The 26600-nt window shown below is 40.6% G+C and overlaps 2 protein-coding genes across 4 annotated transcripts in view; one reads left to right on the forward strand and one right to left on the reverse strand.

Moving 5' to 3' along the window:
* Positions 1-26600, reverse strand: part of Gm4724 (predicted gene 4724) — a 286090-nt gene that overhangs the window by 41898 nt on the left and 217592 nt on the right. The gene's annotated exons all lie outside the window — the stretch shown is intronic.
* Positions 10091-20619, forward strand: Zfp965 (zinc finger protein 965). The gene is made up of 4 exons (NM_001242944.1): positions 10091-10188; positions 18065-18191; positions 18398-18458; positions 19611-20619. The coding sequence occupies exons 1-4, from the start codon at positions 10129-10131 to the stop codon at positions 20317-20319; spliced, it is 957 nt and encodes a 318-aa protein (NP_001229873.1). The 5' UTR covers positions 10091-10128; the 3' UTR covers positions 20320-20619.

Genomic DNA, 26600 nt, shown 5'->3' on the forward strand with positions numbered 1-26600 from the left:
GGATTGGCCTGGAAATAAAAAAAATTTTACTTCACATCTGTTGGGAGATATTTAGACAACACTATTGTCCTGATCTCTAAATTGGGCCTCTCCCCCGAGAAGAAAAGGGGGTCAAAAGCTGGCCACGTACACACCATTGCCGATGTTCTGACCACACCCTGATACCACCAAGTTCCTGCTTCCCCAAGTAACTGCCTAAAGAATGTGCAATTCTATTGACCCCTCCCCCCGCACTGATAAGTACTTCTCCTTTTGCTTGTATTGCCCCACCCCTCCGGCTGATAAGTATCTGTACTTCCCCTTTTGCTTGTGCATTTAAGCCTTGGGCCTTTCTCAATACATTGGGGTCTTGATGCAATCCAGAACGTTTCCGTGTCATTATTTGCACAAGAACCTCGTCTCTCTCTACCACCACCCCCCCCCAATTTGGTTTTTAGGAGAAGGTCCCCTCAAGACCCTCGAATAAGTGGACCTGCTGGACCGGTCAAGTGGCCCCAGACATGGGGCACAGGTACGACCACCATCCAAACAATGGATTAAAGAGGTACCACACAGACAGTGAGACAGTGGGAGAGTCCCCCACCACTTCACTAGAGTGTCACGGATGGACATCGGACAACGGAGAGGTAAGCCTAGGCATTCAGTTGTTGTCCCATTAACCATGGGGAAGGTTCTGTCCAAAGAGGCAGTCTTTATTCAAGATATGAAGGGTTCTCTTAAGGAGAGAGGGATAAGAGTTAAAAAAAAAGGATTTAATAAAGTTTTTTTTTGTTTTATGGACGAGAGATGTCCATGGCTGGTATTGAATGGTTCCGAAATACACCCTTTAACTTAGAATAAAGTAGGCAAAGATATTAATGCTTTGATAAAACAAGAAGCTGTCCCTGAGTCCTTTTTTTAGCAATTGGGGAATCATCAGAGATCTCCTTAAACAGGCAGAAGAGGGTGGAGAAGGTGCTCGCCTCCTAGTCCTTACTGAAGATTTTTTAGAAAACTCCCGATCGCCATCTCGCAAAAGCGAAGCTAAGCTGCTGGCGCACAGTATCTATATTAGAAGGTTTAGCAGGGGAAGGCTACTTGATACCCAGTGAATGAAATAAAGTTGTTCAGTCTGTCCTCACTAGAGACAAATATTTAACTTGGAAGTCAGAGTTTAGGGCTGCCCTGAGAAGTAAAAGTAAAAGTTTAGATATAAATGGTATGATCAAACTTTGTAATGAGGTAGATGTGTTTTCTCAACAAGATTCTAAGTCTATTAACCTGGCCATTGGGGCTGCTCTACAACTAAATAAAGGAGAAAAAACTTGCTATAGATGCAACCAACCTGGACATTTTGCTAGAGAATGCCCTACACAAAGACAGAACACCCTAGTAACGAAGGTCCAGGGAAACGACCAGAGGGCCCCCCTGCGAGGCCTGTCTCCCCTAATAACAACTGCAGACAACCCCCTACCCCCCACGGGAGATTGTGCAGGGTTTCAGCAGAAAGCACATCAAGCTCGAGAGTGCGGCCTTCTTCGCCCCGAGCCCCTCATGGCCTCGGCCCGTGCCAGGTGAGCCCGAGGGGCCCGGGAGCAGCCTAGGTCCCTACCTTGGCAGACGCCAGGAGCCCTCGCCCTCGAGGCAGCCACCAGGTAGGCCTGAAGGCCAAGGCTGGGCCTTCGGGGCTTCTGCGGCCTAAGGCAGAGGGTCTGAGCAAGAACACTGTGCCATCGCAGGCCCGCCCATGGCCAAGCACACAGACCTGGATAAACCGAGGCCTCGATGGGCCTGGACAAAGGTGTGGGGGGGGCTCTTCCACTGATTTACTGTGGTCTATATTAAATGCTTCTGCTTTAGCCTTGTTGGATGAGACACAAAGAGATAATGCGTCAGAATTTAAAGATTGCTGGATGTGCTTTTCTGCTTCCCCACGCCCTTTTAAGAGGGCATAGCCTTATTTGGAAATTTTACCCTGCTTTCAGATGCTAGGCAGCTTCCCTTTGAGTCAGTTCAGCTTACCTTGACAAAACTCTCTGGCGTAGGAAGTTGTGTGTTGGGCCAGGCATGCTTCCGCGAGGCCCTTGCTAGAGATTTGCAGTAACATGTTTTGAGTAAATAAAAATGGCTTTTAAAGAGACTTCATAATGGTCAAAATATAGCTCAATTATTACTGTTACCTTATTTACAACTCCCCAATCCTACATTGTGTCAAAAAATTCATAGATTAGGTTTTATTGGAAGTTAAGAAAGCATTTCCTAAAACATATATAATTCATTTTGCCGATGGTGTTTTTGTTGGTTGCAAAAAATAGAGAGCGTTTTTGCAGATGGCTATAAAATATTTGACTAAGTGTGCACTGATAATGGCTTCAAAAAAGATTTAGCATGGTAAACTTTTAGGGTATTTGAGACATTTAGTGTATAGAGATTGTGTGTTTTCTCAAAAATTTGCCCTCAGATTAAATAAATTAGAAGTTTTAGATGCTTGCCAGAGCTGTTAGAAAATTTTGGATTTTAATCTTGGTTTGACAAGCTGCCTCTTACAAGCAGGAAAGGAAAGGAAGGGATAGAGGAAAATGGATTTTAGAACTCTCCCAGGGACAGAGAGAAATCGGGGGATGCCCTGTTTTATTCTCTCTGGCCCCTACAGGAGAAGTTCTCTACCCTCTTTCTATTGTCTATGTTTGGTGCACCAATCATGTGTCAATTCATGTAAGTTTTCTGTTTCATTGTCTGAATGATTGTTTCGTTGTCTGAATGACTGACTGTTTTATGTTTCATGTTAAAGAAAAAAAATGGTTAAAACTTTACCTGCTAAATCACTCTCAGTTTGCACAACTGAGGATCAGAGGCCCCTCCCTTTAGCCAAACATCAAGCACAGCAGGAGAGGTCCTGCTGAAAAATTTGTTTTTAAAGAAAAGGAATCTGCAAACTCTTAGTTCTAAGGCAAATAAGTTGATAGTTGTTTTTTTTCCCTAAAAAATTCTCTACAATTTTGTGAGTATTGTGTTTAGCAAATGACAAAGTGTGTTTTTATCTTATAAGTATAGCTATAAAAAGTAAAATTCTTTGATTGATCTAAATTTATAAGATTCGTGTAGCCACTTCATTTGGGTTTTGACTGGTCTTAAAGGTATAAATATAATCTGCATATCTTGGTCATAGAGAATTGGCTAATAAGTTATTTGGGTATGATTAAAAAGGTATAACACTGGTTACAAAGTTAGCTTAAGTAGTAACTCAGGGCTAGAGTCATTTTCAAACAAAAGCACCTGGCATAAACCCGCCCAGAAAATTACTCCTCTAAAGATACTCCTAAATTGACATAATATTTTATGTAATTCTTATCCTAAAAGGAAGACTTATAGAGATAAGTTTTTAAAACAATGTCTCTTTAATAGAACATTAAAATTTACACTGTCATGCATTCATGAATTGGCAGCCAAACTTCGTAACGTGATAGTGATGTTTCTAGTATTGATTTTAAGGAGAATAAATTGTTTAAAATTGGGTCTTGCTTTCCAAAAGTTATAGATATATTCTAATATTGCAACGGAAACTTAAAAATTATGGTTAAAATTGCCAGTGTTCCATTGACTGCAGCTTGAAGATTGATTTCAAATTTAAGATCTTTATTTCACCTGTATATTGTAATTAAGATAATTATAAGAGTAATCATCTTTAAAAAAGAGTATCAAAAATTAGAGGCATAGACAGTTAAATTGTTCCTCTAAAATCGGTCCTTATTACAGGAAGGCCAAAATGCTCAGATTAAAAAATATTTTATGTTTGAGTTAATGCAGGGCTCAAGGCAGCCCAAAAAAAGCTTGTAACCTTCTTTTATCTTGCAAACAGTGCCTGACAAAGTTTGCCCTGTGTTCAAGGGAATTTTCAGATGTTTAAAATAATGCTTAAATTCGAAGAGTTTTGCTTTTAATGAACTGGTGATCACTAGATAATTTTGCCTGTAGGTATGGCTAACATAGCTTTACAATATGTAAGAAATTTTTATTGTCTGCTTCAATACAAGAAACAAAGTTTAACTCTTTCAGTATATATTGTTTCCTAAATGAAAATTACTCTATTAGCCAATGCCTCTAAAGGAAAGTTTAAAGTTCTGGGGAATAATTGTTGCTCCATAAGATTCAGAGGCAATATTTTTAATATTTAGGGTTTTAGTTATACTGGAAAATTGTGGTAAAATTTGCTTTAAATTTTTATTTTCAAAAGCTTCCAGGAGATGTTAATTGGCTAAAGACCTTACCTTAAACTCACCACAGGAGAACCTAAGCCTTTGTTAGGTGCTATCAAGTGAGATTCAAATTAACTGGTGAGAACCAAAAAGGCTTTAAGAGAAAGTAGAGGAAAAGTCTATAATCTATTGGTATCGATTATAATTGGTGGTAATCAAATATTAGCTACATATTCTAGTTATTGTTATTAAATGTGTCCACAGCTATTCTTTGGCAGGAAAAATCATTAAAGTAAAATCATTCTTCTTCACCTTAAAGTTTTAACATCCTATTATAAAGCTGCTGTGGTGCTAATTAAGAATTCCTTGTTCCAAACAGCAATTGTTTATTGCAAAATATTGATATTTGACCTATTGCATACCATCATTTTAAATAAAATTGATACTCATCCTAAAAATAGGTTAAAAATTGCTTATATACATGCTTTTGTATCTTCTATAAATTCATGCATGCATGCATCCCATTTACTGTATTTAAAAACAACCCTTCTATGGGAAAAAAGTATATGTGAATTGATCACATGTTTATTCTTTCGAGTTTCTGCCTGCTTCAGCACAGATAATTAAATTATGTGCTGTAGATGGTGTTTTAAAATGTAAAAGATTGCCTGTAAAAGATCTCTTAAGACAATGCCACGCTAGATTTATATCCCAGGTAGATTATGGATCTTATACAAAAATAATTGGCCATATAATCTCATTCTTTCCATCATCAAAATAGTAATGGCTTAAAATAATAATTTGGTACTTCAAATAAATAAATAAATAAATAAATATGCATGTCATATTGTAAAGATTTGCTCTCAGTGTCCTCAGTTTCTACCTGTTCCACACATTGGTGTTAATTCTCGAGGATTTATACTTCATCAATTATTGCAAAAGGATACTCATTTTTAATAAAAAAAATATACACATGACTATTGATACCTTTTTAGTCTTTCTAATTACAACTACTTTAACAAGAAAAACAACTAAAAGTATAGTTAATCATTGCCTGTGTTGATTTTTTTTCTTGGTGTTCTAAATCAAATTAAAACTGGCTATTACAACCCAAGATTTGAGATGTTTTGTCAACAGTTTAATGTTACACATGTTACTGAGATATTTTATGATTCTCAAAGACAAGGTATTATAAAACTTTAAAAACTATATCTTCTTTAAAAACAAAGAAGGGGAGAAATTATATCCCTGTGCACATTATTTGGATCACATTTTTGTGAGAAATTATATCCCCGTGCACATTATTTGGATCACATTTTTGTGAGAAATTATATCCCTGTGCACATTATTTGGATCACATTTTTGTTTTTGGAAAAACTGGATATAATAGTGTCTAGGGCAGATAATAAGGATCTACTTATTGGCACATGCCATGATCCTGTTCAGATACTTAATATGGGGAAAACAGGGAATGTTTCTGTTTTTTCCACAGAATGCTTACAAGAGCATGCTAGCTTCCAATGTGACAGGCTGACCTGTGACCTGTGAGTGCCCTGACAGTGATGACCAGAAAGCTGTGTTGAGTGCACAAAAGAGGAGAAATCTGAGAGCAGCCACTTACAAACAGATAAAGAAACTTCATATCTCCACCATGGGCTGCAGCAAGGGGTACCAACCTGGTGCCAACTTAAAATAAAAACAACTAAAAAAGCTGACTAATGAGGCAAAAAGACTGGTACAGAGAATGTACAAGATGCTTTCGTCAGAGACACTGTTTTTGTCCATTCAGGCCAGATCCTTATAGCTATGAAAGTTTGTGTACCTTACCTATATGCTTATTGTTAGATAACTTTAAGAGATAAGATCGCCAATCTTGGCAAGTCTTTTTATATTCATTATAATTCTTGTCAATCAATTTATTGTGTAGATCCTAATTTAGATAAGAAATCTACTGTTATGGTTTTGTAAGAGACCTGCTTATGTTTTGCGACCTATTAGAGTTAGAAAATGATCCTTGGTTTAATAATCTGAAAATGCAAACTTTAAAAAGGTATCTACCACAGCTTTAGATTAGCAGCTACGTACTGCCCATTTTGTTAATGATAAGCATAGAAATATTTCCATAGCTTTGTCAGAGCAACATATTATATAGATAAAAATTTGGAGGCAAAAGATAGCATCCTAGATAGTCCTTGAGCTGACCATGGGCTTGGAATTCAGAAAGAAAGTTGCCTATTCAGTGACATTCAGAATTACCTCTGGCATTACACTATCACTTTGAATAAAGGCTAGGTTACTTCCTTACACAGGAATCTACTATCACCTACGAAGAAGGAAGTTTAAGACCTAAAGAGGAACCAGAGTAGATACTTAGAACTATAGATAGCTGAGTTACACCCATACACACGCATTTACAATGCCCTAGGAGAAAGGTGGACTACTAAAACTGGTTTTCAACCTCCCCCTGACCTTGTTGCCCTCCCTTTTAGGACCCCTATTGGGACTCCTATTATTGCTCTCCTTCGGTCCTTGGGCATTTCAAAAATTGACCCAATTTGTTAAATCTCAAATTGATTCATCTCTTTCAAGTACATTTGTTTCAGTTCATTACCATCGGCTGGACGTTGGCGATAACAAGCAGGTTACTAGAAAAGAGTCAGACGTAGATACTGCTTCATCACCCTCATTTAAGGGAGAGAGACTCAATTTCCATAAAATGCTTAAGTAAGATCATTCCCCTCCCCCTAAATTCGGCCATCAGTCTCATGCCACAAATCATTTATAGATTGCCGTAGTCTGTGCTTCCGACATGGTAATATACGTTCTCGCCACACTGGAAACTAAACAGTCCTCCCAGGCTAGACACATAGAAAAGTTGGAACTTGAAGCAGTCGCCCGTGAGAGTTGTAAGACTAAGTACTGCACAGAGATTAGTCTGGAAGCTGTTAATCTCTGAGAGGCATGTCTGATTGCATGAAGGTTGAGTGCCCTAGGGTCCTTCCCCCAAGAAAAATGGCACAGGAGCAGGTCAGGGTTACTCTGGGTAAAAATCTGTGGGCATGAGAGTCAATCCTGTATATGGCCCCTAACATTGCACACTGGGGATCAGACCTCTACCTCTACCCATGGAGCTTGCTTCGTTCCTAAATCCCTTTGCTGGCCCAGGTTATACCCAACAGACTGGGACCATTAATTCAAGCCTCATAGATGACTTGTCCTTGGGTCCTTCGTGGTTTTAGAGAATCACCCAGTGAGCAAACAGACGTTTAGGCGATCGTTAAAAACGTGGCTACAGATTTATTATACAATATGCCTTTATAAAAATATTAAAATGGGGGAGATGTTGGGAGCTATTAAGACAACTCTTGATCTCTGAATTGGGCCTCTTCCCCCGAGAAGAAAAAGGGGTCAAAAGCAGGACACCGAACACATGGATTCTGAGAACCAGGGGATGTTCCAGCCCTAGGTCATCACCGATGTCCTGACCACACACTGATACCACCAAGTTCCTGCTTCCCCGTGTAGCTGCCAAAAGAATTTCTATTGCCCCCCTCACATAAGTACTTCTCCTTTTGCTTGTATTGCCCTACCCCTCCCACTGATAAGTATCTGTACTTCCCCTTTTGATTGTGCATTTAAACCTCGGGCCTGGCTAATACATTTGGGGGCTTTGATGCATTCCAGAACGGTTTCCGTGTAGTTATTCGCACAAGGCCCTCGTCCCTCTCTACCCCCCATTTGGTTCTTAGGAGGAGGTCCCCTCGAGACCCTCGAATACCTGGACCTGCTAGACGGGTCAGAAAGGCTGACAGATTACTGATTTCAGGATCAGCCTGGGAAAGAGCAAATTTAGTCTCATGTGTGGTAGAAATGGTAATTTCAGGCCTGGGTCGCACCCAGCCAGTTTGAGCTTAGCCTTTATGCTTCACAGAGGCAGGCAGATATCTGCTTTTATAAGTTTAAAAGAAAATGTGTGCTTGCTATCTCATAAGAATTAAGTTCCTGTGGACACAGGATGCTATTTTAAGACCATCAAAAGGAAACCTGGAGTAAATGGCTGGGTTGAGAGATATAATAATAGATTCTGGTTATGGTATGCAGGAGATGAACTATTGAGTGAATTTTTTAGAATAGCAGGAGATAGCTGCTTGGTGAAGAGTCTCCAGCAGAACATAGACAGAGAGCTGTCTGGAGACCTGCAGAGCAAGCAGATCAGAAAGAAAACAGAATACAGCGAAAGGAGGATGGGAAGCTGTCTCCTGCAGAGCATAGACTGACAGCTTGGTCACAGGACTTGACTACCAGTCCTTTGTTTTCATGCTCCCAGATACCCCTTCTCTCTCTACCACTCTCCAAGCCCAGGCTTGGTCCTTGGCAACAGAGGTACACTTTGATATCATTAATCTTAAATCTAGATGTCAGGATTCAGAGCAAATGCACCACTTATGTAACCATCCAAGTCATTGCCACGTACCAGCTTATACTCAAGTATTTTGATAGAAGTGTAGCTACAGATGAGTGAACTCCCATTTGAGTGCTAGGAAGTGAAATGGGTTTGAGCAGTGCTCTTAACAACAACTGAATGATCCCTGTAGCCCACTAACCTACTTTCAATAAAATAAGAGAGAGTGCTATACATTATAGATTTGAGATACAAACACCAGCTTTGAGGAAAGCTGAAAGAAGATAGTGACTTTGAGGAAACAAAGCTGTGTGTGCTTCAGGTGACAGAACTAAAAGGGTGGGAATACCTAAGACCTTGTGACTTATGCAATTTCATCATAATCTCAAGTTGCTGAACAAGAAACTATTAGTTTTGATGGATTCCCTGTTGAATTTTGGTCTTGTTTGTTCTGTTTATTGTTTATAATGCTCTGATTCTTTCTGGTAAGGCTTCTTTTGTGACATTGTATGTTGAAAGCATAATAGTCTCTCTTTAGGATATGGTAGAGTCATGTTAGATAAACAGGTGTTTTCACGTTTGAGGAGACAGATGGTAGTTAATTTAATATGGCTCCCGTAGACTCATAAGTTTGAATACATGTTTCCTAGTTTGTGGAACAGTTTGGGAAGGAACACAGGTCTGCCTTTTTGGAAGAGGTGTGACACTTGGGTGCATTTTCAGGCTTTAACATCTTCTGACCACGCCCATATTGCAAGCTCCCACTTTCGTGGAGTTCAAATTATGAGTTCTCAGCTGTCCCTTGATTTACAGCTAAGACCTGTACTACAAGATGTACTTTCTAGATGCATTTATATCCTACATTTTTATAATTTATGGATGATTGTGGATGACTATGAGGTAAGAATGCCCTTCAATATCTCAGTTTTTACATTTGACCATCTTCAGAAAAGGATTTAACTTGATATTCATAGGAGTTGGCAAACCTATGTGTAAATGTGTCTAGATTCCCTGAGTAAAATCTCAATGCTCCCACACTTGAAGAAATGCATTGCAAAATCTTTTGAAGCTAATCTGATTTGTTGACTGTGAGAGCCATCCAACTTGAATCCAGGAGGAAGAAGTGGAAATACCTTCTGAGTGCTGTGATTGGAGCTCAAGCAAGCTCCAAATTTGCAAAGCAGTGAGCATAGTGTTACTGCCCACATGGGGGTAGAAGCAGGCAGTTGAATAGCAGGGATGTGAAGTCTTACGTTCTCCCAGGGGCTTGATGGGAGGACAGACCGGTAAGCAATTGGACGAGAGGTTCTTGTGCTAATGAACTTCAAGTCTACAGATCTGGAAAACTTTTGGCCAAAGCTGGAACCTCTATGCTGTGTCTCTTTAACACACTCTAACCCTAAGGGTGGTGCTCATGTCACTCAAGACTCAATAGCCAATCAGAACCTCCACATGGACCTGCCAGTCAGAAGAGGAGGCGGTTCTTCCGGGTCAAGCTTGCAAGCTCCTTTCTGTAACTCAGCAGTCATGAGAGTTTCTGTGTGATGTGTTATGCGTGACTCTACTGGGTGTTGTGAGAGGAGGTTAGTCAAGCTCAGAACTCCAAACATGGTAAGTGCCAGGTCATCTCCTGCGGTGCCGTCGGTGTGGGGAAAAGAGGGGAGTGGGAGAGAACTCGCTTCTGGCCAGAGTTCCATTGCCCTGGGCAGGCAGGAGCAGGAGGACTGCAGGACGCTTTCCACATGGCCCCGGGTGGCTGTCTGGCCGTGGGAAGGCACGGACCCAACTCGGTGGGTGGTGGACAAGGGCAGCTCTAGGCACCAGGTTCCCAGCCTCCAGCATCCCACGCGGGATACCAGGGAAGAGCTTAGGACAGAATGGGGTCCCCGGGGTGGAACTAGGCTTCGGGGCCAAAAGGAGGAGAAGTCTGGGAGAGGGTTCGCTGAATGCTTCCCACGCGAGCGAGAGTCCTTGGTCAGGTCCGGGGCTGGAGTACAGGATGGCCTTCTGGCGGGAGGTTTTCTTTTTAATTTTTGTTACTGTGTGAATTTGATTGCAGTTTGGCTGCAGGGCTTCCCAAGTATGAAGCAGAGATGGCTGCACTGGACATTGCCTGTATAATTTAATAATGTTCTTTAATTGCAAAGAAAGGCTCTGTGACTTTAAAAAGGAAAATAAGTGCTCTGGGAGACTGGAATAGTCTATCGAATTTAAATTTCCCGGACTAGGGCTCTGTCTGCAACTGTGGCAGATTTGCTGAGCCAGGAAAGCTTCAGCTGTCTGAATTATTTGCTCTGTGATCTTACAGTGGAGGAGCTGCTGTTGTCTGAGTCCCAGCTGTGTTTTCCAGGCTAATGAGGGACTCTGTCCATGCCTCTCTATCAGGAACCCTAGTGGAAGGTACTATGCGGTTCTTTATGGGAGTCTCTTCAGAGCCATCTGTTGCAAACTGTGAAGAAGGCCAAAAGCCATGTCATGGTGATTGTAAAGTGTCTCCTTTGCCAGGCCAGAAGGAGCAAGTTTGCAGAGCTATTAGAGTCAGATCTGCTGGTACCAAGGACCGTGGTTCTGTTGGTCCATGTGGTGATCATAGCAGAGGCCCTTGTCCTTTGACTCTTCCTGAGTGTGGATTAATAGGGGTGTGGGAAGCTCAGTAGCCCTAGTATCGTATGGGCCTGGGTACCAAAGGTTTTCCGCGGAAATTTCTGGCCAGCCTTGGTGCGAGGGTTCCAGCAAATACAAAAAAATGCAGGCAAGGAGGGGAAGTTGCAAACCTGCTTCTGCTGTGCCAGTCAACTCCACCTCCGTCTCTGCTGTGCTATGCCATAATTCTGTCCCTCCCTGCACTGAGTAGGGTCCCCAAGTCCACTGGGGGCTTGGTCAGTAATGTTTTTCTTCAGATACTTGGCAGTTCCCTTGTGCAGGGTTGTTTTATTAGACTTCTCCTGAGTTTTTCCCAGTGTATGCTAGTTTCTGCAGACTTCATAGAGGTCTCCATTTCTTTCCACTTATCCCTGTAAGTAGGATACAAGATGCTACTCTTAAAAAGTTTACTTGGCATAAGACATAGCTTGTGTAAGCTCTTCCCACTGCAGCTGTTGTAAATTCTACCTTCTACTTTTGCTATTTTTCTTATCTCCTGGGAACTCCAACTCAGAAACCCATCACTGGAAAATGGCTTGCTATTTCAGGGCTCTGAGGCACTTAATAAGTGATTCTGGGGGTCTTTGCTGTGTAAATCTCCTAGCTGTCTCAAGTAGGATTTGTAATCTCTAGTCCATATTTAAATTGTTCAAAATAACCTGGGGACTGAACAGGAAAGAAACTTATGGATGAGAGCATATGTGGAATTCAAAACCTGTCTTTGGCTGCCTGGTGTTTGAGCATTAGCCGCAGCTGAATCCATGCTGTCATTAAGAAATTTTTCCCAATTAATATTTTAGTTGTATATGAAGCGATTTCTTTCTGGGATGACATGTTAATTCTGGGAGAGCTGTCTCGTCTTCCCCTCATAGAGATGTTTCTAAGACAAGCTATGTTGACTCAGGTAGCCTTGATCCTGGTCTGCTGCTCCCCAGAGCAATGACCTTGCTTTCCTCTTGATATAAATTCCTAAATTTTTGAGTTAAAGAATGTAGCAAAATAGTGTTTTATAATAGCTCATTTGAGTCATATAATGAACTGTTCATTTCTTCTACCTTCAGTAGAGAACAGGAGCAATGGTTTACTGTTATCTCTGTCAGGTGAAGTAGGGCAGGAGATAGCTAGATTATAGACGAAAGCTTAAGGGAATCTGCTCCAGGTGTCACCATTCCAGTGAAGGATGAGAGTCAGGCAGGATGAATACTTTTGTAATTTCGTGAAATGTATTAAATAATGCATGTGATTAAATAAAACTAGATTGGTGGGTGCTTAGTTTGTGCAGGTTAGCTTGAGCCAGTGATAATGAATTTCTCTTTTAGGATCTGTACTATATAGATAGAATGTATCAAAAATGGAAAACACATGCCATTAGCTGGAGCTGTGTGTGTCAGATTATAGATCTCAGTAGTTAACAAAGCACATAGGAACAAGGTCAAACACTATCTTATTAATATCATTCCTTCAACTAAGAAAGGTCTGATCTTTTTCATATCAGTACAGTGTTATATTTTCCCAATATAGGTGTGGGTTTGTTGTTATTATGTTTGTTTTGACAACCCACTGAGGACAATGTGCTGATTAACAAGAGTGCTCCACAGTGTCTGACATGTGTCCTAATTGCTCTGAGCCTTCGCTCATAGCCATTGGGTGAAAGTACTTGCAGTTTACCTGGACCCAGCCTGAACCCACAACACAAAATCTTATGTCCTAAAATCTCTCTTCAGTTACTAATATTTGGGCACTGACCACCTGTGGACAGTTTGGTAACTCCAATTTCAGCTGATTGATGGGGAAATGTAAGCTATCCACCTTGATTCCAGGAGGAAGAAGGGGAATTGCCTCCTGAGCGCTGGAATTGGAGCTCAGGCAAACTCCAAACTTTCAAAGCAGTGAACCCAGGGGCACTGCCCAGAAAGGGGAGAGGCAGGCACTTAGGCAGCAAGGATCAGGAATCTTAGCCTCTCCCAAGGGCTTGCGAGAGAACAGAGTATTGGAGGAGACACACTGGTGCTACTGAACTGCAAATCTGCAGATCTGGAAAAGGATTGGCCCAGACTGGAACCACTTGGCTGCATCTCTACAGCACACTCTAACCCTAAGCCTGGTGTTCACTTCACTCAAGACTCAATAGCGAATTAGAGCCTCCACATGGAGCTGCCAGTCAGAAGAGGAGGTGACTCTTCCAGGTACTAAGCCTGCATGTTCCTCTGTGTAACTCAGCTGATCTCAGTGTTTCTGTGGAACCGGTTCTTATTTTTGCTGGTTGCTGTGAGGTTAGCTCAGGCAAACTTAGAACTTCAGACATGGTAAGTGCAATGTCATCTCCCACAAAGAGGAGGAGCAAGCATCTTAGCAAAGGATGATTGTGTAATATCTCTTCCCAGAGGCTGGATTGTCAGCATCAGCCAGACAGATGGGGACATCTGTGAGGTCCTTTGTGGACCTACTCTCTCCTTTTGGTCCCAGCTGTGTCCTCTGAGTAACTTTATTATAAGACTGCATCTTGTCAAAACCTTTGTGTCAGGGGCTTGTGTGGAGAAATATACTTGGCAGGATGAGAACCAGAGGAACAGCTTACTGTGTACACTGTCAGGTAAAAGAGTGCTGACAAGAGCTAGGTCACAGACCAAAGGAAAAGGGAGTGTGCTGCAGGGGTCACTGTTATGGAGAAGGACCTGATTCAAGGACTGAGAATGATTTTGTAATTTTACAGACTGTATCCATGTATGGATGTAATTTAGTAAACCTAGATTGAAGGGTGTTTTATTTGATCAGGTTAGCTTGAGCCAGTGGGTAAGGAATTCCCATTTTAGGATCTGAATTATGTAGATTTGTGCAATCCTTGTTGACAAATTTAATTGAGCTCAGAAATGTAAAACACATGCCATTCGCTGTAGCTGTGTGTGTTAGATTATAGATCTTAGTAGTTAACAAAGCACTTAGGGACAAGGTCAAACACTATCTCATAAATGCCTTTCCTTCTACCAAGATAGGCCTGATCTTTTTCAAATCAGTATAGTGACATATTTTTCAATTATATTTATCTTTTTAAAAAGCCAATATTTGGTATTATTTTTTAAATTTTTATTTTCTTTATGTATAGGTGCTCTGACCTCTTACTTCTTCCTATTCTCCAATATTTCCCAGAAATCAATAATTTAATTCCTATTTTTAAAGAGATTACATATCTTACTGTTTACAGCAACATTGGTAGCTCAGGCTTTCCTTATGCCATGTAGTTAAGCCTTGCTTTGAGCACCTGAACCTAAAACCTTCCTTGCTCTTTCTGAGGGTAGAAGACATGGCTTCGGTGATTAACACCTGTAGCCTAACAGCAGAGGATTAAGCAGTGTGGCCTTTGCTCTATCTCAGAAGGAACTGCTGGTCTCTAACTTTTAGCCTGCAGGTCAGAAGTCACAGGAAGAAAATGAGACACTCAAAGAAGTGGTTATGGAGTTTTTACTAAGTTGTCAAAAGTTACCTATGAAAGCTATCTAAGAGGAAAAGCGAAAAGATCCTAAGTGGGGAAAGGCAAAAAAACTTCTCCTTTCTCTTTTCCATATCTCCTTGTCCTCTGTACTTATAAATCTTTCAGAATACCTGATCACATGTTACTGAGTACACTACAAGTTCACACAAAAAATCAAATCATAAATTGAGAGAGAAGTTTACAACAGAGAATGGTTATTAGTAAAACTAGATTGGTGGGTGTTTATTTTGGGCAGGTTAGCTTGAGCCAGTGAGTGATGAATTCCCATTTTATGATCTGTATTATAAGATATGTGCAAACCTTGGTGACATATTTAAGTGATCTCAGAAATATAAACACGTGCCAGTAGCTGTAGCTGTGTGTGGCACATTATAGATCTCAGTAGTTAACAAAGATCATAGGGGCAAGGTCAAACACTATCTTATTATTGCCATTCCTTCTACCAGGAAGGGCATGATCTTTTTCAAATCAGTACAGTAATATATTTTTTCATTTATTTTTTTCTTTTTAAAAAGTTCATTTTTGGTATTAGATTTTAAATTTCATTTTCACTATCCATGGGTGATCTCTTAAGTGTTTCTGTTCTCCAATATTGCCCCAAAATTAAGAATTTCATTCCTGTTTTTAAAGAGATTTCATATCTGTCTGTTTAGAGAAACATCTCCTGTAGCTCCTACTTTCTTTATGCCATGCAGTTAAGACTTGCTTTGAACTCCTAATCCTCCCTCTGCTGCCCAGGGCTTGGAAAACAGTCCTACAACTCCTGTCAAGCTGGGTTCTGACTGATCAGTGAGACAAAAGACACCAGGGAATGAGTGTTGTCTAACCTCCCTGGGTTACAGGGTTACAAATTAGGGGATTACAAATAAAGAGGGACAGATATAAGGTTGAGTTCACTGACCAACTTTGAAGCTGGTATACTTGCAGCACAGAAAAGGAGGAGGAATAAGGTAGGTGAGGCCTTTCTGCTTTGGCAGTAGTTGACATTCACTGTGAGGAGTCGAGTAATCAATTTTGCACAATCAGTTAAATTCCATACTGGTCATCTTCAGGCATTTTTCAGATTAGGGCAATGTCAAATGAGATCACAGGCCCTCGTTGTGACACCATATTGCTGGCATACCTCGCCATCTACCCCAGCAATAGGACTGCCAATCTCCCAGCTGCCATTCCTTATGCAATCCAATCATTTAGGAACTGGGCTTTTCATCTATCATTAATCATCTTGATCTGGCTCTTGCTTCTGCCCTCCTTCCTCTCTCCACAAGGTCCCAGGTCATGTCTACTCTATACTATCCCAGGTATAATTGGGTCTGGCTATGTTCACTCTTTTGTGTATAATATACTTTCTCCTCCACCATACTTAGGAGCAGTGATGTCCTTACATTTTATTTCTTCTTTTTCTTCCTTTTTCTCGCCCAATAACTGCTTCTAGTTTTAAAAGTCATAGTCACATTCACTTTTAAATTATTGTCAATGTATGAATTTGATTGCAGGTTGGCTGCAGGACTTCCCCAGTAAGAAGTAGAGGTGGCTGTAGTGGGTATTGCATGCATAATTGAATATATAAAGAAAGGACCTTGGGCCTTTAAGTGGAAATTACTTGGTCTCCAGGACTAGAACATTCTTATAAATGTAAATTTTCCAGACTAGGGCCATGTCTGCATGTAGGGTGTAACAGCCTAGCTTGGAAGGTTTTAGCTGTCTAAATCTTTTGCTCTGTGATCCCACAGTGGAAGGAGCTGCTGTTGCCCTGAGGCCCAGCTGACTTTTCCATGCTAATGAGGGACTATGGGCAGGACTAACAATCAGGAACACTAGGGGAAGGTAGCTTGCAGATTCTCTACAGGATTCTCCTCAGATGCATGTGTTACAAGCTGCCTGGAAGACCACAAGCCATCCCCTGGTTATTATAGTAATCTCCATTGACAGTACAGGAGAAGCAAGTCTGCAGAGCTATTTGAGTCCGATCTGCTGGTTCTAAATGGACTGTGGGTCAGAGTGTGGTTCTGTTGGTACATGTAGTGATCATAACAGAGGCCCTTGTCCTTTGACTCTTCCTGAGTGTGGATTTACAGGGGTGGGGGTAGCTTGGTAGCCCTGGGAGTGGCAAGGTATGGAACTTAAATGTCACTCTGCAGTGTGCATATACAGGCATTGCCTTTGGTGTGCCATAGGACAACATTGGAAAAGTAATGGTTTGATTTCTAGAATTCATGACCCTTCTGTATTCAGTTTTGTGTGACTAGTTTTATAAATAGTTTAGAAGGTAGTAGTAAAGAGCTGTCAGCGATCATCCTTCAGAAATATTTGATTAGATTCCTTTTATCTTGCTATTCCCTGTTATCAAAATGGCATGATTCACAGAACTTCAATTCTTGTTACAAAAGGAGCTTCTGACATGCAGAAGTTTCTCAGGTGTTGATGGTGCTGGGTGGGTGGATAGGACAGATTGGAGCATAATGCATATGGCAGGAAGCAGACATTAAGTTATCATTCAGCATTGTTTTGTATATGGGCTCCCGTGGGCCTGGTTTAGCCTGAAAGTACAAAGGGTCATGAACAGCTATAGAGCAATAGCTCAACTTTCTGATCATCTACAATGACAGAACTCTGGAGCATGAGGCCTCTCTGTTTGGAAGAGGGATGAGTAGTAACTGTTGGGTCAGATTTATAACAGTTTAGGGGTGACTGAGTTATTTTTATTGGAGTCAGGAAATATGATTTTATTTTATTTCTATACACATACTAGCACAGGTAATATTAGTCAGGTTCACATTGTTCTTGGTGTAGTTGCCTTAGTTATTGAAGAAAAGTTGAAAATTGGTCACATGGAAATTGGCAGAGGAAGCTTTCCCTGATATTGTGTGGCAGTTCTGTGGGCTACTATGAGACTGTTCTGTCTAGGAAAACAGATAGTGGGCTTGTTCTTTAGACAGACTGCTTGGTCTTTGGGAGAATTGGCTATGGTTGAGAAGGGGGTGTCTGTCCATACTTGGGGGCTAAGAAGGGAAGGAAACATGTGACAAGAAGGGAAGGGGAGATGGAAATGGTCTTTTGTGACATGGATAGGTGAGAGGAAACTGCAGTTTTAAGGGAACTCTTGCATATTTGATCTCAATAACAATAATGTCTACCAGCATTCTACATGGTTCCATACAGAACATCTTAAAACTAAGGCATCAGGTTCCCAGAGATCATTTATTTACTTAAGTTTTTGTTGTCCAACTGTGAAAGACTGGATAAAAAGTACTATGTGGGTAGGCCTGGCAGTCAGCGAATATTCATTTTGAAATAAACCTTTACACTGTTGTCTGTATATTTTGCTTTGTGCACACTTATCAAATCCTACAGGATTTACTCACCTATGATGACGTGCATGTGAACTTCACTCAGGAAGAGTGGGCTTTGCTGGATGCTTCTCAGAAGAGTCTCTACAAAGGTGTGATGGTAGAGACCTATAGGAATCTCACAGCTATAGGTAATATTGGATTTTTTTTTTTTTACTTTATAACATGTATGCACAACTGTTTCTTTGTTATTGTTTTTTGTTTTGTAATTTTAATTGAGAATGAGGAAGAATATGGTGAATAAATCACTCATGGTTTTAAAGTTCAATGGAGTTAGTAACTTAAATGTTGCCTAATTGCCAATAATGTAACATACTTTCTCTGGTACTGTGTTTAGGTTACAGTTGGGAAGAACATACAATTGAAGACCATTTCCAAACTTCTAGAAGTCTTGGAAGGTAATTTTCCTCTGCAAGCTGATGAGAAAATGCCTATGAAGAAAGTTTAACGTGTGCTACAAGTAGTAAAGAAAACCAATAGGGTACAATAAGCACTGCTTTCAGTTATGGATGTTTATTGAATTTCATAAAATCATATATGTCTATGGCAGATATGTAATTATTGTTTGCAAGACTTTCCATTAGTTCAAAGACAGAGAAATAATGGCTTAACAGGTATGTTACTGTTTAAATCAAGCCTAGTAGAGCCATGCTGTACAAGTGCGATTGTCTTCAGTCTCATATCGCTTAGCTATTGCAAAAGGAACACACAGTGATTAGGTGACAAGTATATGTCTAAAACCTAGTAATAAGCAAATAATCCATAGTATATCTGAGCTCAATGATATACTTGTAATATCATTGCTAAATTTAGTGAGATGGACAGTTCATAAGATTCAAAAATGGTTTGGTGGAAAAACCTTAATCGCTATACTACATCTCTATGAGGAAAAAAGTCACGTGTGTGAATGTAATATGGAACCTTTACACTTGTTATTCTCTTTTAATATGGTTGTCATACGTTACTATGGATACAGCCCTTGTGAGCATAGGGGTATTGAAAGATGCCACATACCTTTCAATTTTTCAGAACAACAAGAGGATATGCAGTATAACATACTTTGAGTGACATTCTAAATGTGATGTAAGTTTATAAGTACTTAGTTTCCCAACATTATTGGGGACATTTACCAACTCAAACTGCTGAAAATCATAATGAGAATTAGGGTAGTAGAAATTATATTCTGTTTGCGTTTGTTCACGTTCCAAATGTAGTATTACTCTCATGATAACAAAATTTGTGAATGCAATCAGTGTGCAAAGACTTTGAGTTCTTCCTTTTTTTTCAAATATGTGAATAACCTTTTATACAAAAAGTATGCTATAAATGTGAGCCAGATAATCAATACTGTTCCCATTTCATTTATCCTCAAAGATGTAAAACAATCCATAATGAGGAGAACACCTTTGAATGCAAACAAAGGCATATTACATTAACATTAGATTGCTCATTTGAATGAAGCCAATTTTTAAAAGAATTCATACAGATAAAAAGACTCATCAGTATAATCAATGCGAGAACAATTTCACATGTGCCAATTGTATTTGCAGGCATGAAAGACGTTCTTCTGCAGAGCAACACTCTGAGTTTATTCCATGTGGTAAAGCCTTTGCATATCAGAGTCGTAGTCAAAGGCATGTAAGAATACACAATGGAGAGAAACACTATGAGTGTAACCAATGTGGTAAAGACTTTGGAACAAGGAGTGTCCTCCAAAGACTTAAACGAACACATTCAGGAGAGAATCCCTATGAATGTAACCACTGTGGTAAAGCCTTTGCAGAAAGCAGTACTCTCCAAATCCATAAGCGAAAACATACAGGAGAGAAACCATATGAATGTAACCACTGTGTTAAAGCCTTTGCAAAAATGAGTGAACTCCAAATACATAAACGAATACATACAGGAGAGAAACCCTATGAATGTAAGCAATGTGGTAAAGCCTTTACACAAAGCAGTCATCTCGGAATCCATAAGCAAACACATACAGGAGAGAAACCCTATGAATGTAAACAATGTGGTAAAGCCTTTGCACGAAGCAGTACTCTCCAAACCCATAAGCAAACACATACAGGAGAGAAACCCTATGAATGTAAACAATGTGATAAAGCTTTTGTAAGAAGGGGAGAACTCCAAATCCATAAGGGAACACATACAGGAGAGAAACCCTATGAATGTAAGCAATGTGGTAAAGCCTTTGCACAAAGCGGTACTCTCCAAATCCATAAGCGAACACATACAGGAGAGAAACCCTATTAATGTAAGCAATGTGGTAAAGCCTTTGCACAAAGCGGTACTCTCCAAATCCATAAGCGAACACATACTGGAGAGAAACCCTGTGAATGTAAGCAATGTGGTAAAGCCTTTGCACATAGCAGTACTCTCCAAATCCATAAGCGAACACATACAGGAGAGAAACCCTATGAATGTAAACAGTGTGATAAAGCTTTTGTAAAAAGGGGAGAACTCCAAATCCATAAGCGAACACATACAGGAGAGAAACCCTATGAATGTAAACAATGTGGTAAAGCCTTTGCACAAAGTGGTACTCTCCAAGTACATGAGCGAACACATACAGGAGAGAAACCCTTTGAATGTAACCAATGTGGTAAAGCCTTTGTACAATGCATTGCTCTCCGAATACATGAACGAACACATACAGGAGAGAAAACCTATGAATGTAAACAATGTGGTAAAGCCTTTGCACATAGCAGTACTCTCCAAATCCATAAGCGAACACATACAGGAGAGAAACCCTATGAATGTAAACAATGTGGTATAGCCTTTGCACATAGCAGTACTCTCCAAATACATAAGCGAACACATACAGGAGAGAAACCATAAGAATGTAAACAATGTGGTAAAGCTTTTAAAAGAAGTGGTGACCTTCTAATACATAAGCGAAGACATACATGAGAGAAACCCTGTGAATGTAAGCAATGTGGTAAAGTTTTTATAAGAAGTGTTGACCTTCAAATACATAAGCGAAGACATACAGGAGATAAACCCTATGAATGTAAACAATGTGGTAAAGCTTTGCAGAAAGCAGTACTCTCCAGATATATAAGCGAACACGTACAGGAGAGAGACCCTATGAATGTAACTAGTGTGGTTAAGCCTTTGCAGGAAGCAGTGGTCTCCAATGTCATAAAAGATCACATACAGGAGAAACACCCCATGAATGGAACCAAGGTAGTAAACCCTTTGCAGGAAGCAGTGGTCTTGAATATCATCGAATACATACAGCTGAAAAACCCTATGTATTTAACCAATGTGGTAAAGCCTTTGCAGGAAGGAGTGACCTCCAAAGACAAAAGATCATACAGAAGAGAAAGTCTATGAAGGCATCTAATGTTATAAAGTCTTTGCAGCAAGCATTGATCTCCATGTATATAAATGAACACATACCAGAGAGGAACCTTTTAAATGTAACCAACATGGTAAAGCTTTTTCAAAAACCAATAGTCTTTACATACATAAAAGAATATATACTTGAGAGAAATGCTTTGACTTTAACCAATGTGGTTAAACTTTTTCAAAAAGCAGTCATCAACAAAATCATAAAACAACACGTATAGGAGAGAGATTTTTGAATGTTAGCAATGTGCTTTTACACCTTTTTTCACAAAACAGTGGCCTCAAAATATATAAGGAAACACGTACTGGAGAGAAAACCTATGAATATCAGCAATGTCCTGAAACCCTTCTACATCACAATCATCTTCAAATCCATAAAGAACATGTAGTGGAGAAAAATCCTCTGAATATCACTAATTAGGTAAAGCAGTTATAAAGAGTCATCTCCTAACACAAAAGTATACACACTGGATAGAAACCCTATGAATATAAGCAATGTGGTAAATGTTTTATAAGTCACAGTATTCTCTAAGTAAATAAAGGAAGACACACTTGAGAGAAACCCTATGAAAGTTATTAAAGGTACAAAGCCTTGTACATTAAAATCTTCAAATACATAAAAGAAGACATAGAGGTAAGAAACCCTATGTCTGCAAGCCATGTGGTATTGCCTTCACATGTCAATCATATTCAATGACACAAAAGAAATCATAATGTAGACAAAATCCTGTGAGAGTAGTTAATATGGTGAAGCTTTTTGAATATTTCTAGAGTCTTCACAATGAAACAATCCATACTGCCAAGAAATTTAGGAATATAATATGGTGAAACCTTTTCAGATTCTCAAATCTTTATCATTATGAAAGAGAAACCCTATGAATGCATTAAATATGGGGAAGCCTTTAAACATTACTAATTCTTCATCATGAAAATAATCATACAAAGGATTCAAGAGGATACAGGGGTGTTTCTTACTGTATTGCTTGAGTTACAGTCCTGACATCCTTTGGTGATCAACAGCAATTTGGAAAGTGTAAGCTGAAGAAACCCTTTCCTCCCCTCTGCTTCTTGCTCATCATGTTTGTGAAGGAATAGAAACCCTGACTAAGACAAATTGGTATGAGGAGTGGGTATTCCTGTGACAACCTGACCATGTTTTGGGAGGACTGTGGAAGGACTTTGGAACTTTGGGCCAAAGGACACATTCAGTTTTCAGAACTCTGTGGGATGTTGTGTAGGAGCTTGGAAGATAATGTTGAGAACAGTGCAGAAGATGGAGGCCTGGCTTGTGAAATTTCAGAGGGAAAATTAAAGACTCTTTTCAGTGCCATTGCTATTTTGGATTGTGAAGATTCTGGGTTCTGACTAGCTAGGGCTGAAGAATCAGCTGTGATTAACAAGATACCAGAACTACTAGAGTGAAAACTTGGCATTATTGGGACTATTGATGCTGGTTTGCTGGAGCTGAGAAATTAGCAGTAATTAAGAAGAGACCAGCATCATTGGGCTGACATCTTCTCGGAAGTGTTTGCCGAGAGCACAGAGGCTGTGTTCCAGAGATAGCCAAGGTTTACCTTGTGCTATGGCTGGACTTGGTAACGTGTAAGAGTTACCCAGGTGGTACTGGTTTTGCTGGCATGAAGGGATCAGACAGAGCAGCTGAGGCTCAGCACTATGAGAGGCCATGGAAGGCCATTGGTGAAGGTGCAGCCTCAGATGCAATTGATGACCCAGGACTGTGGTGTCATGCAGTGTTTGGAGAAGCCAGGACCATGAATGACCAAGAACAGCAGCAGCAGTAAAGTATAGGCATCTGGAGTCTAGAGGACAAGCTGTGTGCTACAAAGGACAGGGCTGGAGAAGTGACCCAAGCCCTTGGAGGAGCCCAGAAGATCATGAGTTGGATCCCAGACATTGGACAGTTGGAATTTAATTTTTCTTTTGATTGTGACTGTGCCCTCATATTTTTCCCTTTGAAGGAAGAAAATATTTTAGTGGATTCCACAGTTAAGAGACTTTTAATTGTAAAAGAGTTTGGATTTTAAAGGATATTGAATATTTTAAAAGGATTGAACTTTTAATATGTAAAGACTATGGGACTGTGATGGTTTGTATATCCTTGGACCAGGGAGTGGCACCATCTGAAGGTGTGGCCTTGGTGGAATAGGTGTGACCTGGTTGGAATGGGTGTGTCACTGCGGGTGTGGGTATAAGATCCTCACCCTAGTTGCCTGGATGTCAGTCTTCCACTAGCAGTCTTTGGATGAAGACATAGAACTCTCAGCTCCTCCTGTGCCATGCCTGCCTGGATACTGCCATGCTCCCACCTTGAAAATGGACTGAACCTCTAAACCTGTAAGCAAGCCCCGATTAAATGTTTTTTGTTAGACTTGCCTTGGTCATGGTATCTGTTCACAGCAGTAAAACCCTAACTAAGACAGAAGTTGGTACCAGGAGTGGGGTAATGCTGTGATAGGCCTGACCATGCTTTTATTTGAAAGAATGTGGATTTTGGACTTTGGATTTGGGAAGCAGTGGAATGCTTTAAATGGAGCTTAATGGGTCATCCTAGTAGGAAGATGAAAGACTTTGTTGCTGGGAGTGATTTGAACTGTGTTGACCTGTCCCAACAGATTTCAAAGGAGAAGAATTTCAGAATGTGACATAAAGGCTGTTTTTGTGGTATTTTGGTGAAGAATGTGGCTACTTTTTACCCTTGTCTGAAATGTCTGCCTGAGGCTAAGGTGAAGCGACTTGGATTAATTGCATTAATTGCATTGACATAGGAAGTTTCAAAAAAGCCAAGCAGAGACTCTGTTCTCTGGTTAAGTCTCACAAAGAGAATTTTGAACAAGTATAGAAAGCTTAGAAAGGCAAAATTTGAAATATATGGTTTGAGTATTAAAGGGGTGCCAGGAAGTGAAACGGAGCAAAATACTGTGTTCTAGGAGATAAAAGATTAAGGGAGTGGGACCTTGGGGCAAGATTCTACCCAGCTTAATTAGATCCAGGTATGGTGGTACACACCTTTAATCCCATGAGACAAGCATGCTGATCTCTGCATTCAAGGTCAATCTACAAAGCAAGACCCAGGATAGCCAAGCTTAGGCAGTGAAGGATTTAGAAAACATAAAGCTAGTGATAATGTAATAGTACAAGGGGATCATGTTCTAGTTCCTGTAAGCAGCAGATCTCGGCAGCTTCAGCCATGTGGCACTGACTCTAGAGTTAAGAATGGAAGGAACTACTGGGAAAATTGATGCTGGTTAGCTGGAGCTAAGGAATTAGTGGTGATTAAGAAGAGGTCAGCATCGTTGAGGTGAAATCTTCTGGAAATTGTTTTCTGGGAGCACAAAGAAGCTGTGTTCCTAAGATACCCAAGATTGTACCTCATGCTGCGGCTGGACTTGGTAATGTGTAAGAGTCACTCAGGTGGTACTGCTTGTGAAGGAATGAAGGGATCATGGAGAGAAGCTGAGGCTTAGCACTGTGAGAGGCCAAGGAAGGACACTGGAGAAGGTGAAGCCTCAGCTGTAGTTGATGGCCCAGGACTGAAGGGGTCATGCAAAGGATTTGAGGCTTGGCACCCTGAAGATAGCCTATGAGAGGCTATTGGTGAAGCCTAGTTGGAGTGGAACACCACAGTGTATTGAAGATGTCAGTACCATGGGATGATCATCAAGAACAGCAGCTGTAGTGGAATGGATCAACCTGAGCATAGAGTGCTACAGAGACAGAGATGGAGAAGTGATGCCAGCCCTTAGGAGGAGTCCAAAAGATCAAGTGGAATCCCAGACACTGAAAGAAGAAGCTGTAACATTGAAATTGCCTTGGAGACTCAAAGATGTTAAAGATGCCAGAGCCATGGGATACATGCTGAGGAAAACTGCTAACAGGGAGTGGAACCAGCCCAGGAGAAAGCAGTTTGTTGCAGTCAACAAAGATGAAAAAGGAGTGGAGATCTGAAGACCACTTTGACATCAGCCATGGAGATGCAGAGTTTGGAGTTTGCCCAGATGGTTTCCTGCCTTAATTTGGGGATTACAGATAAGTTGAATGAATCTCAGAAAAGACCTTGAACTTTGGACTTTTAACATTGTTGCAACTGCTATAGACTATGAGGACTTTGAAAGTTGGATTAAATGCATTTTACATTATGCTATGTTTAAGTATGGCCCCCATAGACTCATGTTTTTGAACAAGTCTATGGGGACCAGGGAGTGGAATGTAATGGTTTGTATATCCTTGGACCAGGGAGTGGCACCATCTGAAGGTGTGGCCTTGTTGCAATAGGTGTGACCTGGTTGGAATGGGTTTGTCATTGTGGGTGTGGGTATAAGATCCTCACCCTAGTTGCCTGGAAGTCAGTCTTCAACTAGCAGCCTTTGGTTGAAGACATAGAACTCTCAGCTCCTCCTGCTCCATGCCTGCCTGGATACTGCCATGCTCCCACCTTGATAATGGACAGAACCTCTGAACCTGTAAGCCAGCCCCAATTAAATGTTGTTTTTTATAAGACTTGCCTTGGTCATGGTTTCTGTTCACCGCAGTAAAACCCTAACTAAGACAGGGACATTTAAAGTTGTTTAGATCTTGGGGATGAATAAACTAAGGGTTGAGGCTTACTAGTGATGTATTTGTGTGTCAAGTTGACAAGGGGTCAATTGTACTGACAAGTTTGGTGTCAACTTGACACAAGCTGGAGTTATCACAAAGAAAGGAGCTTCAGTTGGGGAAATGCCTCCATGTGATCCAGCTGTAAGGCATTTTCTCTCCCCCCCCCCCCTTTGATTTTTTGAGACAGGGTTTCTCTGTGTAGTGCTTGCTATCCTGGAACTCACTTTGTAGTCCAGGCTTACCTCAAACTCAGAAATCCACCTGCCTCTGCTTCCTGAGTGCTGGGATTAAAGGTGTGTGCCCCCACACCAAGCTCTTTCTTTTTTGGAGGACAGCCATTTTCTCAATTAGTGATCAAGGGGGAAAGGCTGCTTGTGGGTGGGACCATCTCTGGGCTGGTAGACTTGTGTTCTATAAGAGAGCAGGCTGAGCAAGCCAGGGGAAGCAAGCCAGTAAATAAATATCCCTCCATGGCCTCTACTTAAGCTCCGGCTTCCTGACCTGCTTGAGTTCCTGTCCTGACTTCCATTGTGATGAACAGCAGTATGAAAGTGTAAGCTGAATAA

The sequence above is a fragment of the Mus musculus genome, chromosome 2 (genome assembly GCF_000001635.26).
Source record: "Mus musculus strain C57BL/6J chromosome 2, GRCm38.p6 C57BL/6J".
NCBI lineage: Eukaryota > Metazoa > Chordata > Mammalia > Rodentia > Muridae > Mus > Mus musculus.